Here is a 19,438-nt window from a genome sequence, read left to right on the forward strand (position 1 = left end):
GATGGCAGGGCCACGAAAGCCCTCCCGGGTGGCCCATTCTGATTCCCTATCAGGGCAGGACTTCTCACTGCCTCGCTGGGGTCTGGGTACCTGCAGCATCTCAGCCAGCAGGGAGAGTCACAGATTACAGAAATGGGGTCATAGGAGCTGGAACTAGGGATGCTGGGGAGGCTGCTGCACCCCCTGGCTGGAAGTAGTTTCCATCATATCCAGGGTTTACAGTTTGGTTCAAGGGCTCTCAGCACCCCCACTATACAAATTGTTCCAGCGCCCCTGAATGGGGTCATCATCTACCCAGCTCAGCCTGCTCCCCATGCCCCCAAACTATCACAATCACACTGCTCCAAGCAAACCCCTCTCTGCCAGAGTGTCCCTTTGCTCTCTCCACTGAATTCCTCACTCCCTCTCCTACCATTGCTGTCATCTCTCTCCCATCTGTTGCTGTCTCTTTCCGGCTAGCTTTCTTTCACATTGTCTTTCTCATTTTGGGTTTCTCTCCAGCTCCCTCACCTGCCACCTCTTCATCTTTCACTTTCTCCCGCTCATTCACTGGCTCCATCCCTCCATGTCTCATGGCTCTCTGGCCATCTCTCAGGGTCCCTCATATCCCCCCGAGTAACTCTCATTGACACATATCCTGTAGCAGGGAATCGTACCCCTTAGCATTCTCCTCCTCCCTTAACTTTCTCCTTCTCTCCATCTCTCCTACGCTGCTCCATTCTCTGTCTTCCTGCGCTCCGCTGTCTCGCTGGCGTGACTCTAATGCAAGCCGCATTGCCAAAGCTATTACAGATTTGATGTCACCAGCTAAAGAGAATATTTTCTTTGAGAATGGATATAATCTCTCTGCTGTAAAAGGTGACAGCTCAATGAAATACGCTCAGGTGTGTGAGTGTGACTGCAACTGTCTGAGTATGGGATGGACGTGCTGCCAGAGCTGCCTTCCTCCGCAGCCACTCACGCTGCCTCTGCCCTCTGCCGCAGCGGAGATGGAGCTATGCTGTCAGCTCGCCAGCTCTAGTCTTGGAGTACCTGGGCCAGTGGGAAAGGAAATGCAGCTGATCCATATTCCAGGGGCTTCTCATTTTCTCTAGTTATTTTCCATTTTTGCTGCCATCTCCTCATTGCAAACTCCTGATCCTTCTTGCCCTTTTACATTTTAAACATTTGTTAAAGAGGTGGACGGCAGCTAGTTCTCAGTAGGGGCAGATGACAGAACAAGGAGCAATGGTCTCAAGTTGCAGTGGGGGAGGTTTAGGTTGGATATTAGGAAACACTATTTCACTGGGAGGGTGGTGAAGCACTGGAATGGGTTACCTAGGGAGGTGGTGGAATCTCCTTCCTTAGAGGTTTTTAAGGCCCGGCTTGACAAAGCCCTGGCTGGGATGATTTAGTTGGGGATTGGTCCTGCTTTGAGCAGGGGGTGGGACTAGATGACCTCCTGAGGTCCCTTCCAACCCTGAGATTCTATGATTCTATTATTCTAGTTATAGGCTCAATATTTAGATTTTTACAACAGGATTTACAAAATCCTAATAGGAATAGAAAAATTTGTGTAAGATGTGGCAATGTGTGTACCGCAGTGCCTTCCGGGATGTGTCCATCACAGGAAAAGTAGCCTACTACTGCTACCAGGTAATGATATTGTTCCTTTAGTTCAAATGATGGAGCATTGTACTGTGGATCTGAAGGCTTAGGGTTCAAACCCCCTGCTGAGCCCTGTAGAGTTTTTTTTTTTAACTGAAAGCAGTTTTAAATGCACACCTTCCCCTGCAGAATGGGGAATCTAAACATCACAGTGCTATGCTCAGCCCCAGAACCAGGAAATGAAATTGACCAGCCTACAGTCGTCTCACTGTCAAAGCTGAGTGCAGTGAAAAAATGAGCAACATGAACAGTGAACAATAAATTAGATTTCAATAAACCCTTTCAGGTTTAATCATCTAAAGTGCTCTTGGTAACAAGGATGAGGGGAAAATGCAGATATCTGTGTGCATGCATGTGGACTGTGTCCATTAGGGAGTCAGCCAGCGTAACATTGGAACCAGAGTGCAGTTTGATCTCCGTTTCCCTTCACACCATCACTCCCATCCACACATCTCAAACTGGACCTGTAGTGAAGTCAGCTGTCCCTTCTGTGACTGGAGAGTCTGAGCCAGGACATAGGGAGACCCTGTGTGGCGAATCTGGGCAGTGCAGGCTGGGAGCTGCAGAACCAGAGAGAACTCCAGGGGGTGTCTGTGCCCAGCAGCCTTGTAAAAGAATTCCCTTGAACTCGTTAAAGTTAAGTCCTGTCTCTTTTGCCATGAAGGATCCATCACTTTCCCTTATCTAACTGTTTGTTATCAGAACCCCTGGCACCAGAGAGCTCTGTGGCATGAGTCTGGGCTTGTTTTATGGTGGAGCCCCTTCCCCAGGCCTTTGCCCTCCCTCCCAGTCTCACTGTGTCCTCCTCCCTTCCAGACTATTTACCATGCTGCCTCTAAGGCCACCCTCATCCTTCCCAGAAACCCTCATCAGCTCCCTTTAGTGCAACAGACTCAGCTCTCCCAAACCCTGTAGCACCTCCTACATTTCTGAGGTTGTCTTCTGCTTTCCCAGCCACTCCCAGCTCTCCTCCCAATCCCCTCGTCTTCCTGCTCATCTTCCACCTTGCTGCCCTGTAGCCCTGGCAGGGCCTCTCACGTCCCCGTCAGGTTCCCTTTGTTTGACCCTTTGACTGCACTCCTGTGCCTGTTATTTCATTCGTTGTCCCCCGGAATCGCTTGGCTTCCAGGTCCTGTGGATCCTCCTCTTAGGCTGGGGGGAGGTCCTTTAGCAGAGTCCTTTAGCAGATCCTTCCTGGATCCCAATAGGATGAACCTCTCACCTCCTTCAAGTCTCTCCCTAAAACCCACCTCTTCCAAAAATACTTCCCCCCTCCCTCGCCTCCTGGGCCATCGCTTCTCTCATCTGTGTTAGGAGGGGTAGAGAATATCTTTGCCTCTGTGTCTGTAAGGAGCTGGGTACTCTACGATGCACTATAAACACTTAGTATAAATATTAATCATCATAATGATCATGGTGGCTGTGATGACATATGCGCTTCGTTTAGTGCAGGGGTAGGCAACCTATGGCACGCGTGCTGAAGGCGGCGCGAGAGCTGATTTTCAGTGGCACTCACACTGCCCGAGTCCTGGCCACAGGCCCGGGGGGCTCTGCGTTTTAATTTAATTTTAAATGAAGCTTCTTAAATATTTTAAAAACCTTATTTACTTTACATACAACAATAGTTTAGTTATATATTATAGACTTATAGAAAGAGACCTTCTAAAAATGTTAAAATGTATTCCTGGCACGCGAAATCTTAAATTAAATGAAGACTCGGCACACCACTTCTGAAAGGTTGCCGACCCCTGGTTTAGGGGAATTTAACGACCTGGTGTGACAATTAATTTGCAGCCTGTTTCTCAAAGGCTGGGAAGAGCTAGGCATCACTGCCCCAGCCCAGCTCTGCTGCACTGGCTTTGATCAGCTGTGCTTCTGTCAGTGCAGTCTCGTGGGCGCGGTGTGATCCCAGACGGTGCCATGTAGCCCAGTGAGAGATCCAGAGCTGCTGGATTTGTTTCCTTGCAAGAGGTGATAACGTTACCAAGACCAACAGCAACATAAAGACTGCAGGGAACATGCTGCTAGAGAGACGCGAGTCTATTGCACATATACCACACCATGTCAAGGAAATAAAGGAGGGACTTGGGATGAGAGTCTGTGCTAGGCCTTCAGAAGGGGCATCCAAGATGGCTTTGAGATTCTGGGCTGCTCCAGGGGCTCTGTGGCCCCCATCAGAAATTAGAGCAGCCCAAGGGGTGCTCTAATTTATGGAACCCTCCCAAGCGCTGCCTATGCAGTGCCTGCAGCAGTGCCGAATCCTTATAGAGCTGTGAGCTATGAAGATGCTCCCTCTGTGCCAGGGCTTGCAATGGGCACTGCATAAGGCTGGTTATGGCAACTGTACACCATGCCTGCACTGCAGGCCTTTCCCCCCAGCCCATTGCTGCATAGTTTCATCCCCTATGCATCAGCACAGCATCATTTGGAAGCTGGGGGAAGGGACAGAACCAGTCCCTTTGTTTTTCCACACAATGGGCTGGACTCTGGTCTCGCTGACATGGGTATAATCTGGAGCAGCTCCACTGTACAGATGGCCACAGAGTAATGGAGATCAGAGGCGGGTCTACACTTTAAAACCACTTTAAAAAATCACTTTAAAATCTGCACCTGTTGCTCTTTTACTGATCTGGGACCTGAAACAGCATGTTAATTGCATGTTAATGTATTGGATGGGGTGAGAGGTTCTTAACTTTTAAAAGCCCTTCAGCCAAGGCTGCCAGGTCACCATCTCCCTCCCTTATTAATTTTTAGTGCCAGCACTGGAGACCAAAGTTCTTTTTATCCACAGGAAAGGTACAGCACAGACAAATGCAGGGCAAGCACCCCACTGCTCTGCCCCACCAATGTGGGTCAGCTCTACCCTGTAGGGGTCCAGTCCTGGGAGAGAAGGAAGTTCAGTCTCCAAACATCATTCTCTCCTTGCTCTCTCTGCTCAGAATGCCATCAACAAGTTGTGGAGGTGGTTTTGTGAGATCCCAACTCATTTCACACAGGCCCCCTCCAAAGGCCTCCCAAGCCAGCCCCCCGGTCTTTGTCCTGCAGGGCAGACTTGTCACAAAGCTTTGTTCATGGTAATGCATGGCTCCTTGAGCACTGGAGAGCTAGACCTACTGGTGTAGGACAGACACCTGATTCCAGGGAGAGCAGCAGCTCCATCTCCAACACCCCCCCGCCGCCGCCTCTTTAAAGGCTTCCCAACCATAGAATACCAGGGTTGGAAGGGACCTCAGGAGGTCATCTAGTCCAACCCCCAGATAGATTTTTGCCCCAGCTCCCTAAATGCCCCCCTCAAGGATTGAACTCACAACCCTGGGTTTAGCAGGCCAATGCTCAAACCACTGAGCTATCCCTCATTCCATGTGGAAGAGGAGCACGCTCAAAAAGCGTGGCACCTGGCCTGCCAAGCCTGATACCCCCTCCCACAGCCTGGGGATGATCCTGGCCCCCTGAGATAGGTTTGGAAATTGAACTCCCTGCATTTGGGGTGTTCTGGTTCCAGCCCAATTGGGCTTGTACAGGGATTGAAGGGTTCCCTTCACACCAGCAGCCAGACCATGTTCAACTATGGCGGAGGCAGGGGGAGGCAAATATGTCACTCATGTTTCATGTATTGCATGCCGTGTAATAGCATGCGAGAACTCCAAACTCGGAAAACTAAACTGGCTCTTTACTAAAAGGACGATTTAGAAAAAGCATTCCAGCCACGTGAACACAGACTGACTTTGTGGGGCATCCTCACACTCTTCCCTCCTGCACCCTGTGCTCCTCCCTCCAAGTTCCATGCAGATTGCTACAATGGGGAGGGGTGTAGTTTTAAATACCACTCTGTTCCTAGAAGAGACTCGGCCTTGTTAGCTAACATCTTTCCTTTCTGGACTGGTTAAACATACTGGTGCTCCAGCTTCCCATCCCCTTGTAGTAGCGCTCCTCCTGCAGCATCCCCAGAGCTCAGATGTCCCATCTTCCCTGATAACCACTCCCCAGGTTCTGATCCCCAGCTCACCAGCGGCATTGTCACAGAAGCACACCATCTGCCCCAGGCTCTGCTCTCCAGCTCAGCCCTTTCCTTGTGTCTCAGAACCTTAGCAATGAGGTGGGATCAGAGTTTCTTGTTGTCCTTTGCTGGCAACAGTTCAGGGAGCCCTGTGACCTTTGGGTTTTTTGTCTCTGAGTGTCCTCTTAGTGTCTGATCCTGCTGGCGTGCTGCAGTTGTGGAGAGGGCCCTACTCTCTCAGTGACAGCTGAAGGAAGTTATCAGCATAAAGGAGAGAATTAATGCTGGCATTCCTTCCCCTAATAATTACCCAGAGGCTGCTGGCTTTGCTGGCACAGGCCCCAGATCTCTGGGATGGATATTAGCAAGTCCCAGAAGGAGGCTGCGGCCCTGTCTCACTGCCCACTAGTCTCCAGGGTATTGGCCTTCCTGCTGCGTGAGCCCAGGAGCACATTTCCCTAATGGGACCCCCATACCTGCTTGCTCTGGGGCAGCGGAGGAAGAGCCAATCAGAGGCTTTTGCAGTTACCATGACTCTTAGACTCAGACTTTAAGGCCAGAAGGGACCATCATGATCACCTAAATCTGGCCACCTGCATATTGCAGGCCACAGAACCCCACCCACCCACTACTGTAACAGACCCCTAACCTCTGGCTGAGTTACTGACATCCTCACATCATGGTTTAAAGACTTCAGGTTATAGAGAATTCCCCATTTACACTAGTTTAAACCTGCAAGTGATCCATGCCCCACGCACCAGAGGAAGGCGGAAAAACCCAGGGTCTCTGCCAATCTGACCCAGTGTCTGTGTCCTAGGAAATGTCTAAAGTACAGGCAGATAAGAGAGCTACAGAAATGATCAAAGGTTTAGAAAACCTGACATGTGAGGGAAGGTTAAAAAAAGGGCTATGTTTAGTCTGGAGAAAAGAGGACTGAGGGGGGAACCTGATAACATTCTTCAAATATGTTAAGGGTTATTAAAAAGAGGATGGTGATCAATTGTTCTCACAAGATGAGCAGAGGGTCATCTCTGGCTGAGATCGTTCCCTATCTCCTCTGCTCATGTCTCTCTCACTCGGATTGTTCTCTCTTCTTTTTTCTCTGTTCTAGCTGTCTCTCTCTCCTTCACTCCATTCCATTTCCCTCCCATCTTTCTGCCTGTCATCTCTTTACATCTCCTCTGCATCACGCTCTCTCCTCCTCGCTTCCCCTTTGAGCCACATGGTCAGGTCCTCTCTTGGTGCCGATGGCTTAATCCATAGTGCCCATGTGGCTCACACTATCCCTGCCTCTGGCCCCCATGTCGCCCGCCCCTCCCGGCTATGCAATGGCATGTCCTCACGCAGCATGGATGCTCTGTGCTGTGTTGATCAGTGGGGGATTCCCCAGCACCAGCCCGGAGACTGTATCTGGCCCGTTAACAGGGCTGCATTTGGAAATCAGGGTTTGGCACAAGCAGCCAACCCTGCTGTGTGAACTGTGCAACAGAGCATTACCACTCACAGCGTCCTTTGAGCCAGGGGGACGGGGGGGAGAGGGCACAAAAGCCACTGGGCAGAGCTCTGGCCCGGTCAGAACTTCAAAGCTGTCTGAAGGGTTCAAAACTGACCCATTTTTCATCTATGCAAAATTTTGTATTTACTTATTTAAAATTGAATATTGAAAACACCACAGAAATGGTTATCAAAAAATTAACCTTTGGTAAAACATTTCAACCCAAAATATCAAGGAGGAGGGAAGGGCAGGAGCTTTTTTGAAAATAAATCCCAGAAGATTTACATCAGATGGTAAGCTCTTGGGGCAGGGACGGCCCCTTTGTTCTGGGTGTGTACAGTGCCTAGCGCAACAGACACCAGGCCAGGGCCGGGGTTCTGAGGCACTACCACAGCACAAATAATATTTTGACAGTGTTGATGATTTTTCTTGAAAAAACTAGTCATTTTGGGGAAAGTGCCAGTTTTTCATTGAAAATGAACCTTTCTGTTCAAACTGTGCCAACCTCTCACCCACTCGAATCTCACTGCCCCTGTCTCCGACTGTGCTCCTGCCTCACAGCCCCGGGCTGCCCCCGCAGAGTGCTTGTTGGCCATTGAGCCCTGAGCTCCTCACTCTTTCATCCAAGTTCAGCCTCTTTTCTTTAGGCCACGCTCTGCTGCCTTTCTGCAAGTCCCCATCTCCACTGCTCCCCGCCCTGGGCCTGATTCTCACCGACACCAGCACAGAGCGGGTGGGAAAAGCTACTCAATCTGACCGGGAGCATTTCATGCCCCTTTGCACAGTTCTAGGTGTTGGGCAATGCAAATCAGGCCCTTGTTTCCACATACCCCAGCATCTCGCTCTGCTCAGGACCAGTCTCCCCTGCCCCCACACCTGATTCTCTTACAAGTTCCTTTTATCCCATTCTCCCTTTACCACCCTCTGTCTCTCTCCTCTTCAGTTCTTCTTCCATAGCTATTGGCAGGGCCGGTGCAACCATTTAGGCAAACTAGGCAGCCGCCTAGTGGTTGGGGGCACCTAAAAGCCCGCTCAGGCGAGGAGGTGGAGTGGAGGTGAGCTGGGACGGGCTCCCCAGGCAGGGTTAGCTGCGGTGGGGAGGGAGTCTCCCCAGACAGGGTTAGCTGCTGCAGAGGGGGGGCTCCCCAGACAGGGTTAGCTGCCGGGGGGGAGGGGAGAGTCTCCCCAGGTGGGGTTAGCTGCTGTGGAGACGGGCTCCCCGGGCGGGGTTAGCTTCCAGGGGGGGGTCTCCTCAGGTGGGGTTAGCTGCTGTGGAGATGGGCTCCCCGGGCAGGGTTAGCTTCTGTGGGGGGGGGGTCTCCCCAGGCGGGGTTAACTGCTGCGGATGGGGGGGTAGCTGCTGCAGGGGGGGGCTCCCTGGACCGGGGAGGTGGGGGGGCTGGGTTAGCTGCCGCGGGGGGGCAGGGTTAGCTGGGGTCAGGGGGGTGCAAGGTGGAAGTTTCTCCTAGGGCACGAAACTTCCTTGCACCGGCCCTGACTATTGGGTCCCATAGGACTTGTGGGAGGAGAGGAGAGGCTAGGGAGGGATTTGGCCTGTTCCCGTCTTTCCACAGGCCCTCTAGTGCTGGTGCCCCCTGCTGGTGGTTGATGGGAAGAGGCAGCACTGAGGGGGCGGAGGGGTGGATCTCTCCAGCGAACCGCCTGGGGAATGGGCAGGATTCCCCATGCCCAGCAAATCACACTGGCCACATACCCATGCCAGACATGGAGCCCCTGGATCAGCAGCCCCAGGGGATCCGTGATTGCCACCCCCCAGGGCAAACCATTAGCATGGGTCAGAAAACAGGGGAGCCCTTCCCCCCCTCAGTTTGACAACATGGGGAAATCATTTTGTCGATGTTCTCAGAAGGAAATTCGACTTTTATTTGAAAACAATGTTCCAGTTTGGGTTTGGCTGGAAACCGTATACACAGGGCACCAAAGGGGGAGAGAAGACAGAGCACCCGGGGGAGGTAACTCGTGTCTCTTTCTTTCCCAGGGGATGGGCAGGTGGATTTTGAGGAGTTTGTGACGTTGCTGGGGCCCAAGCTCTCCACCTCGGGGATCCCCAAGAAGTTCCATGGCACAGACTTCGACACCGTCTTCTGGAAGGTAACTGGTGCCTCATCCGTGGCCCTCTCCACACCCTCTCTTCGCCCTGACACCTCCTCTTGAGATCCCCAAACCTGGGGTGGGGGAATCATGGACATAGAGGGAGAGCAGATCCCAAAGTTACTCCAGGCCAAGAGGTACAGACTGCTCCCTGTTCTCCCCCCAGGCCCCTGGGAATCTGCCATGGAAGGAGCAGCCAGTGTTGGGGGGTCAGGGTGGGGGGCGGGCAGATGCACCATACAGAGAAGAGGCTCTGGTAGGACAGCACCCGTGTGAGTTCCTCATTTACGGGGGCCCCAGCAAACAGCCACTGCCTGTACCAGCCACAGCAGGCTCCAACGTGGACCCTCTCTATTCCAAATAGCACCAAGGGGCACCTGATGGGATCAGTGCAATCAGATAAGCAGACAGCCTGAGGGGGAGAGGAGCGGTTAAAGGGAACGCAGGCGGAGGCAGGAGAGGTAACAACTGACATGCCCAAGGAATGCTCATGTGACTCCCCAGGGAACCTGTGCTGACCCCACTGCTCCTACCCTGCCTGTGGTGCAGCACGGACACACCGCAGCCTTGTACCCCAGCAAGGTGTGTAACTGCCTTGGACACTCAACAGCCAGCACTCCAGTGCATACACCATCCACTAGTGGCCATTGTCAGCGCATCGTCCACACCCCAGATGCGCCCTGTGTCACTGCAGCGTGCTCAGCAGACTCTGCCATGACTGCCCTGTCCACGCCTGGTCTTAGGGAGTCCCTAGTAGTGACACTAGGCAGCACAGGTTGTGTTTCACAGACGTTGCAATGACAATTGCCACAAGCCCAGCCAGAGAGCCCCCCCAAAGAGCACTGACCCCCTCCCTCCACCACACGCCCCCCCATCAATGAGCCCACCCTTACCATACACCGTCCCACCCCTCCAGCAGTGACCCTATTTCCCACCCCATCCAGCACCTGTGTCTACTGAAAACCCCACTTGCTGTTCTTGGAAGGGATTTGGGGGTGGGAGGGAGTTGGCCTTGACCACGCCTCCTTTCTGGAAAGCCAGATCTACTTTCTGTACACCAGAGAAGTGAAGGAGCAAGCCACGGGCCTGCCTCATGCCCACTCCTCCCTTGCTCATGAGAGAAACACCTTAGGGGAGCATCTTCTTTAATGTTACTTAGCTTTGTTTTGACATGAGCAGCTGTCACTTGCTGCCTCTGGATCAACCCTGCCTTTGGCCCAGCCCCGTTAGTCTCAGTGGGGTTACAGCAGGGTACAGCCTGGCCTCTTTCTGATTTGCACTGCTCCCCAGGAGCCCAATTCGCCCATCTTTAGCATCTCCAGGAGCCTCTCTGCCTATCTGTGACATTGCCATCATGCTTGTCAACCACACTGTGGGCCTCCCCTGGCTCCCCTACTGCCAGCACGGGGGTCAATGTGTCCCTGCCCTCAATGGTGAGGTCACATGACAGCCATGACACCACACGTGCTGCATGACGGCCAGGTTTCGGGGACCACGGTGCCGGGCCTGTGCTCTCTGGGGGCAGCTGGCAACATGCCAGTCCTGTGCCCCATGTGAGATCAGCAGCTGCTGTGCTGAGGCCTGCGTGACCGGAGGTGTGTGGTGGTGACTGATCAGTGACAGCCGTGCCAGGCGCTGCTCCCCATGACACACAGCTGGAAGTCACATGATGCCCAGGGGAGATCACGTGAACATGGGGCGGTTCTTGCAATCCCCCCCTGAGGGGTCTGTGTGCTGCTTCCCCTTGCCACAGTGCGACATGCAGAAGCTGACGGTGGATGAGCTGAAGCGGTTGCTCTACGACACCTTCTGCGAACACCTGTCCATGAAGGACATTGAGAACATCATCATGACGGAGGAGGAAAGCCACATGGGCAATGCCGAGGAGTGCCCCGTCGATGTGGAGCGTAAGTGACCCTTCCCCAGCCCTGGCAGCCCCAGGCACTGCCGCTCACTATTGGTACCATAGCGTGGCCCAAGCCCACGGTCCTAGGCTCCATACAGACACAGAACTCGACACTGCCCCAAGGAGCTTACAATCAGCATCCAGGGGCTTGCTGTCCATCTCTGGTGCTGCTTGGAGCAGCCAGACAGGGCTGGCCTTACCATGAGGCGAACTGAGGCAGCCACCTCAGGTGCCAGACTGTGGGGGGGCGCCACTAGGACCCAGAGTGTAGAAAATTGTGTCTGCTGCGGGTGCATATGTATTCTCTCTGCTCGAGATGCACAGAGAGGGTGGAGTGCTGTGCTGGAGAAAGGAGGCACAAGAGACATAACAGGCAGGCAGGAGAAAAGGGGAGAGGGAATAACAGAAAGCAGCAGGAGCTGCAGGGAGAGAAAGGAGGAGGAGCCTCTTGTGTACCTCTCCAGCACCCCCAGGAGCCTGGACTGATTCACACCAGCTTCTCAGGGACCTTCCTGTTTCCTGCTGCTTCCCTGAACCCACTTAAGGAGAACAGGCAGTCAACTGAAGTAGTAGGAGCCAGTTAGGCCCTTAAGACGCTGATATCTTCCCTTATTCAGGCCCTGCTACCAGCCTACTTATTTGTCCCTTCAATTGAGTGTTGAGAGCCACTATAGCTGGCACAGAACCGCAGTCATGAGTGAAAGAAGAAAACGCCCCTCTGAAAAAGAAAGAAAGCAAAGGAAGCTTTTCTATCTAAGCAGGAAGGAGCTCTCCTGAGATATATAGACACAAATGTTCACGGTGAGCCTTCCGGCCCCAGTGAGGATGTGAGTGGTTAAACCCTCGAGTTTTTTTTGTCCCATGCAGTTCTCATTCATTGAACTTGGTGGTCAGTGATGCAGCATCAGTTTCTACCGAGGCTGCTGAATTTTTTAATGTAATTCAAAGCATCTATGTATTTTTCTCTGCATCAATTCATCGATGGCAAATTTTGAAGCAACATCTGGGAACATCCTCTCTGACACTGAAACCACTGAGTGCCACACGATGGGAAAGTCGAGTAGAGGCGATAAAACCTATCAAACACCAAATTGGGAAGATAGATGATGCCATAGTTGCCAGTATGGAGGATAATGCTATGACAGGAACTGTTCGTGGGAGAACACTGGCAGAGGGAAATGGAATCACCAAAAACATACATAACTTCAAATTTCTGTGTGGCTTAATGTTGTGGCATGACATACTGTTTGAAATAAATGTTGTAAGTAAGAGACTCCAAGGTATAGACCTTGATATATCTGGAGCAATGGAACAACTGGACAAAGCATACCTACAGTTTTACCGGTCAGATGAGGGATTTCAAAACATTCTGAAGAGTGCACAGAAGTTGGCAGAGGAACTTCACACTGAAGCTATTTTCCCACCCATTCAAGAATACAAGAGTCACCAAATATCAGGGGGTAGCCGTGTTAGTCTGTGTCTACAAAAACAACAAAGAGTCTGGTGGCACCTTAAAGACTAACAGATTTATTTGGGCATAAGCTTTCGTGAGTAAAAACCTCACTTCTTCGGATGCATAGAGTGAAAGCTACAGATGCAGGCATTATATACAAACACATGGAGAGCAGGGAGTTACTTCACAAGTGGCGAACCAGTGTTGACAAGGCCAATTCAATCAGGGTGGATGTAGTCCACTCCCAATAATAGATGAGGAGGTGTCAATTCCAGGAGAGGAAAAGCTGCTTCTGTAGTGAGCCAGCCACTCCCAATCCCTATTCAAGCCCAGATTAATGGTGTTGAATTTGCAAATGAATTTTAGTTCTGCTGTTTCTCTTTGAAGTCTGTTTCTGAAGTTTTTTTGTTCAATGACAGTGACTTTTAAATCTGTGATAGAATGACCAGGGAGATTGAAGTGTTCACTTACTGGCTTGTGTATGTTACCATTCCTGATGTCCGATTTGTGTCCATTTATTCTTTTGCGGAGGGACTGTCCGGTTTGGCCAATGTACATGGCAGAGGGGCATTGCTGGCACATGATGGCATATATGACATTAGTGGATGTGCAGGTGAATGAGCCCCTGATGGTGTGGCTGATGTGGTTGGGTCCTCTGATGCTGTTGCCAGAGTAGATATGGGGACAGAGTAGGCAACGAGGTTTGCTACAGGGATAGGTTCCTGGGTTGGTGTTTCTGTGGTGTGGTGTGTAGTTGCTGGTGAGTATTTGCTTCAGGTTGGGGGGTTGTCTGTAAGCGAGGACTGGCCTGCCTCCCAAGGTCTGTGAGAGTGAGGGATCATTTTCCAGGATAGGTTGTAGGTCGTGGATAATGCGCTGGAGAGGTTTTAGCTGGGGGCTGTATGTGATGGCCAGTGGTGTTCTGTTATTGTCCTTGTTGGGCCTGTCCCGTAGTAGGTGATTTCTGGGTACCCGTCTTGCTCTGTCAATCTGTTTCCTCACTTCCCCAGGTGGGTATTGTAGTTTTACGAATGCTTGATAAAGATCTTGTAGGTGTTTGTCTTCAATCTCCCTGGTCATTCTATCACAGATTTAAAAGTCACTGTCATTGAACAAAAAAACTTCAGAAACAGACTTCAAAGAGAAACAGCAGAACTAAAATTCATTTGCAAATTCAACACCATTAATCTGGGCTTGAATAGGGATTGGGAGTGGCTGGCTCACTACAGAAGCAGCTTTTCCTCTCCTGGAATTGACACCTCCTCATCTATTATTGGGAGTGGACTACATCCACCCTGATTGAATTGGCCTTGTCAACACTGGTTCGCCACTTGTGAAGTAACTCCCTGCTCTCCATGTGTTTGTATATAATGCCTGCATCTGTAGCTTTCACTCTATGCATCCGAAGAAGTGAGGTTTTTACTCACGAAAGCTTATGCCCAAATAAATCTGTTAGTCTTTAAGGTGCCACCAGACTCTTTGTTGTTTTTTAAGAGTCACCAAAGAAGATGACATTTTGATTACGAGGCACGGGATAATCCCATAAGGGACCCCAAACAACAATTCAAAGTTGAATTCTTTAACCAGGTGCTAGATTGTGTGATACACTCAGTTGAAGAACGTTTCATGCAGCTCAAGGAACACAGCAGTATATTTGGGATGTTGTATATGATATTCCAAAACTCCTCACTATACCTGAAGAAGACCTACACCAGCAATGCAGGGCACTAGAGACAGTGTTGACACATGATGACCTGCGCGATATTGATGCGAGTGATTTAGGTGATGAACTGAAAGCCCTTTCAAGATACATTCCAGCAGAATCAACTCCAAAGCCTGTTCTGAAATATAGGTGCACAAATAAGATGACCTCCCTCTTTCCAAATGCTTTTGTTGCTCTGCACATACTTCTAACCCTTCCTGTAACAGTTGCCAATGGAGAACGCAGCTTCTCCAAGCTGAAGTTAATAAAAACACATCTACACTCCACAATGACACAGGAGAGGCTGGTCGGCCTTGCAACCATCTCAGTAGAGCATGAGCTGGCCCAGACTGTGGACCTTCAGCAGGAAACAGTTCAAATCTTTGCAACCAAGAAGGCACGGAAAGCACCAATTTGATTATTCAAACAGATAAAAATGCCAGTGTTTACTATGCAGATAAGAAAAGTTACATTTGCTGTTCAAGCGTTTGAAAGTTAAGTGTTACTTAAAATTTTTGAACAAGGCATTTTAAGTTGTTAGTTCTCCTTTATTGGGGTTGGCAGCAGAGCAGTACCATGGGAGAAGTAGATCAGGAAGAAGGCAGAATTGAGACCTTTCAAAGTTTTGGCCTAAGCGAGGGGGCATGGGGGCGTCATTTGAGCTCCCCGCCTCAGGTGCCAAAATGTTGGGGGCCAGCCATGCAGCCAGACCATGGTAAGGAGCAAGCCATACTTGCAGTCCCTGTTCCCCTGTCACCTGCCCTCATCAGCTACCTTGCCCCTACAGAGCTGTCTGGAGAAGCAGGGAGCAGGCCAGTGGGCTTGTTGTGATGCATCATGAGCTAATGCGGGACTTCCCATCCTCCATGGGACTCTGGGCTGTCCCTCTCCAAGCCCCCCCGCCCCCCCCGGCCCGACTCCCCCCTCTCAGGTCAGAGGGCAACCCAGGAGCATGAGATGGTCAAGCCATGCGTGGGTGGGGGTCCTTGGAGACCTCGGCTTTGCCCAGCGCTCTGAGCTACAGGCAGGTTTTGTGCAGTCTGAGTTGAGTGGCCTTTTCACATCCGCCCTCTGGACCAGGACCAGCACCGCCAAGGCAGAGGGGATGTTTGCTCCCCCACCCCCAACCGCTCTTCAAGGGATCCCAAATTGTTGCCAGGAAGGCAGAGAGAGGTCCCAGGTTAATCCATGCTAAGCAGAGCAACAGCAGCAGAGCTGTTTTCATCCTTTATAGAAATCACAGCAAAATACTGACAGAACCCAAATTTTACTTCTTTAACACACTTAAAATACAAGATTTTCCAGGGGTCTGTCTAGCCCCAGACTCCTGGAAGGCCGTTTGGCTTTTAAATAGCAACATCAAGGGGCCCCACAATACCCCCTTCAAACACCTTCCACTGCCTCCCTGCTGTCATAAGCCTCTCCCCCAGCACCTCTCTGGGCTCTTTGTAACACTGCACACCATCTAGGGCTTCTCCCCAGAGGTACAGTGCCTGCTTTTGGGTCCAGACCTGTGTCTTCCAGGTTCCCCACCAGGCTTCCTCATCAGCCTGCAGGAGCCATCCTGTTCCCCACAGTCTCACCAATCTCTGGTCCTAGACTGCTAAGTTCCTTTTCCTCACTCCCTGCAGGCCCCCCCTGCTGCTGCAGGCTTCCTGTCTTTATAGTCATCACCCAGCTCTTCCCCAGCTAGGCTTCTCCCTTAATAAGGCCTGGTCCACCCTCCAGGTGCAGCCAGGCAAGGTAATTGGTCTCCCAGGCTCACATCCCCCTTTCAGAGCCAGGACGAGGTATACAGCCTGTCAGCACAGGGAATGACAAAAATGATTGCAGCCCTGGAGAAAATCCCATACAAGGAGAGATTGAAAGGATCTCGGGCTGTTTAGTTTAGAGAGGAGACAAATAAGAGGGGCCATGGCAGAAGCTAATGTCTAGAAGGACAGCTGGCCTGTTCCGCCCCAGAGATGGCTGCATTTTGATAATGGGTAACGTAAGGTCTTATCATGCAGCAATGTAATTGCCTAAGGGAATCAAAGTGCACTTACTGATTTCTAACTGTACACTCCTCTCTCATTAGGGGATTCCCTGCACTCTGATTGGCTGAGGAGTTCTGAGTTGTATGACTATAGAGTTATTTATCAGTCACGGTACAGTATGCAAATCCCAGTGTTCTGATTGGCTGACAATCACAGTATTGTTAGGCAATCACAGTGTAGGGCTTTGTACTTTCTTGAGTAGATAGATTACAATTATGCAAATATATCTGCTCTGATTAGCTGCAGTAAATTCCTCTGCACTGATTGGCTACTGCTCTCAATGTGAGGCCAACAAATATGGCTGATTAATATGTGGCTCCCCTGTCCACGCCCTGTTCCCCAGTACACCCAAGAGAATGTCAAGTCATCACATTCTGGGCATGTACACATAGAAGCTTCTGAGCTCCCCGTATTCTACACACATCTACCCATATATACTTCATGTTTCAGACACGTCACCCTGTCTAGTCACATGTAAACCACAGAGGTCACAAATATTACCATACAGCATCCCCACACACTGGCGATCACCACATTCCATGCACATGTGGCTGGTGGAGATCACCGGGTTCCACACCCACATGGCCTGTGGATGTTGTTGCCCCACAAAGGCTATGATTCAGTAAAAGCAGTACAGTCTCTACCCTCATCCACTGCAGAGACCATTGGGATCTTTGTGCATCTAGAACATGGTGACTTTTGCGAGTACCCAACATCACAGGCCTTCTGGGTGAGGAAAGGCGCTGACACGCTGCCCGATGCCTCTCCCTGAGGAACCAGGGACTGCGCCATCTAGAGAGACTAGCCCTATTACTCTTTTTTTTTAAATGTTAATTAAGAAAGTGACTCTGGCTCTGGGCTGCTCGGAATTTTAATGCAGGAGGAGGCCACTTGGGTGCTTTGAGGGCCAGCTGCCGCTCTGCATGCTAAATGGCAAAGCACCATGCTAGGGCATCGAGGAGGGAGCCTGCACAGTGACTCCCGCACCTGCGGTATCCCAGGAAGGGGATGCCAGGACAGAAACTTCCTAGCCAGAAGGGCTGCAAGCAGGGAGAGCAAATGGAAGGAAGCAGAAGGCTACCTGAAGTCACTGTGTGTGAAGGGTGTGGGTGAATCTTTCAGATGAGCCTGGGACTAGGGGAGTGACAGAGGACACCAAACTAACCTGCATCTCCCCTTCCTCTCTCTCCTCCCCCTCCCCCCACAGCCTGCTCGAACCAGCAAATCCGACAGACGTGCGTCCGGAAGAGCCTCATCTGCGCCTTCGCCATCGCTTTCATCATCAGCGTCATGCTGATTGCTGCCAATCAGGTGCTGAGGAGCGGGATGAAGTAGCCCAGACAGACAGACTGCTTACCAGAAGAACAAAGACAGACAGACATATATAAATATATATATATATATATATTATAGAATATATACACAAAGAGGGGAGGAAAAAACCAAATTATTCCTCCATGGAACGTGTTCTGTGCACACCCACCAACTCCTCACCCACATCCGCCCTTCCCCTCCTCCGCTGGGAGCGCCCTTCCAGGAGATGGGGCCATCGTGTCTGCTGAGCGCATGGGTTCCCCTGGGGCGGCTCCCACTCGCCTCGGGGCAAGAGAGGTCACCTGGACTCGCATGGCTGTTTGCGGAACATTTAGATTAAAACAAAAGTGCATGTACCGTGCATGGAGTCCCCCCCTCAGTCTGAGTGATGCAATAGCGTGTGCTTTTATAACCGGAGATTAGAGGCCTATCAGATATATAATATATTCTATATCTCTATATTTATGATAAACCAAATCATCCTGTAAGCAATACACACTCATCGAGATTTTCTATTTGAGATTCGGGCATTGCATGGACCTCAATAACAAGGGCTGGATTCCACCACTAGCTGTAGCACCATCTCCCCATAACCATCTCCACATGTCCCAGAAACCACACACTTTTCACTCCAGCTGTGTGCTGTTGTCATCAGGAAGCCTGTTGTATATGGCCCTGGGTATGGGGGCATTGGCAAAGACAGGCTGCAGGAATCGTCAGGTTTTACACTCAGTCTGTACTGCAACTCAGGCCCCATTGCCACCAGAAAATCCACATGTGAGACATTCCCTAGCTGCTCGTGCCAGGGTGTGGATAAAGCTCCCTATCAGAAAGGGGCATCCAGGCTCGCTGAGGGAGTTCACACTATGCGTGACTCATCTGCTTTTGGCCTGTTCAGCCCCCTCTGGGACTGTCCTATAGACTATGCCCAATTGCCCCCATCTTCCAGTGTGGCCTAGTGGACAGACCAGTGGACTGGGACTTGGGTTCTATTCCCAGCTATGTCACTGGCCTACTGGGTGAACTTAAGTAAGTCTCTGTGCCTCAGTTTCCCCAGCTGTAAAATGGAGATAATGATGCTTCCCCTGATTAAAAGTGCTGTATAACAGCTGGGTTATTAGCCCAGTAACCCTCTGGGCCCCAAAGATAGTCATCATTGCAGAATGTAGCTGGCCATAGTCTGTCCTTGATCACATTACCACCCCTCTTTAAGAGGGGGGCTGCCTCAGCTCTCAGCCCCTCTGTGTCCTGTCTGGAGAGCCACTTCTGAACTGCCTTCCTGACACAGCCCTCTCGTCCCATGTCACCTCTGTGTGCTCCCTCCCCATGTCCGTTCCTGACCACCACATGCACTCACACCTCTACAGCCTGGATGTAGCATCAGACCAGTGTGGGTTTGGGTTTCCTTTTTTTTTTTTTATGTTCAATCCAAATAAAAATGGAATTTATAAACTGATCTGAGTGTGGCCAGGTCCAGCTGTGATTGGGAGCGATCCTGACCTGGGACAAATCCTGCAAGGTGCTGGGGCAGGACTGGACCCCAGCACCCCGGCAGCCTCTCTATGGGACACAAGGGGGCCATGTGCAGCCCCAGGTGAGTGAGGGGTGGGGGCTGGGAAATGAGGGTGGCTGGTGCTGGAGCTATAGGTGGGAGTCATGGGTGTGTCGGGGGGTACAGGGTGTGTTGGGTGGGGAGTGGGGAGGGGCTGGGTACAGGTAGGTCAAGTCTGAGTGGTTACAAAGGGAAGTGGGTGGAGCTGAGGGGTGTGTTGGGGT

The 19,438-nt window shown here is 51.2% G+C and overlaps 1 protein-coding gene across 1 annotated transcript in view; it reads left to right on the forward strand.

The window, feature by feature from the left end:
• CABP7 (calcium binding protein 7) overlaps positions 1-19,118 on the forward strand; it is an 81,786-nt gene extending 62,668 nt beyond the window's left edge. The window contains exons 3-5 of the mRNA XM_034791630.1: positions 9,139-9,251; positions 11,005-11,158; positions 17,556-19,118. Of these exons, the coding sequence (XP_034647521.1) occupies positions 9,139-9,251; positions 11,005-11,158; positions 17,556-17,683 (395 nt within the window). The 3' untranslated portion in view covers positions 17,684-19,118. The remainder of the gene's footprint in view (positions 1-9,138; positions 9,252-11,004; positions 11,159-17,555) is intronic.
• Positions 19,119-19,438: the final 320 nt, after the last annotated feature.

The sequence above is a fragment of the Trachemys scripta genome, chromosome 15 (genome assembly GCF_013100865.1).
Source record: "Trachemys scripta elegans isolate TJP31775 chromosome 15, CAS_Tse_1.0, whole genome shotgun sequence".
NCBI lineage: Eukaryota > Metazoa > Chordata > Testudines > Emydidae > Trachemys > Trachemys scripta.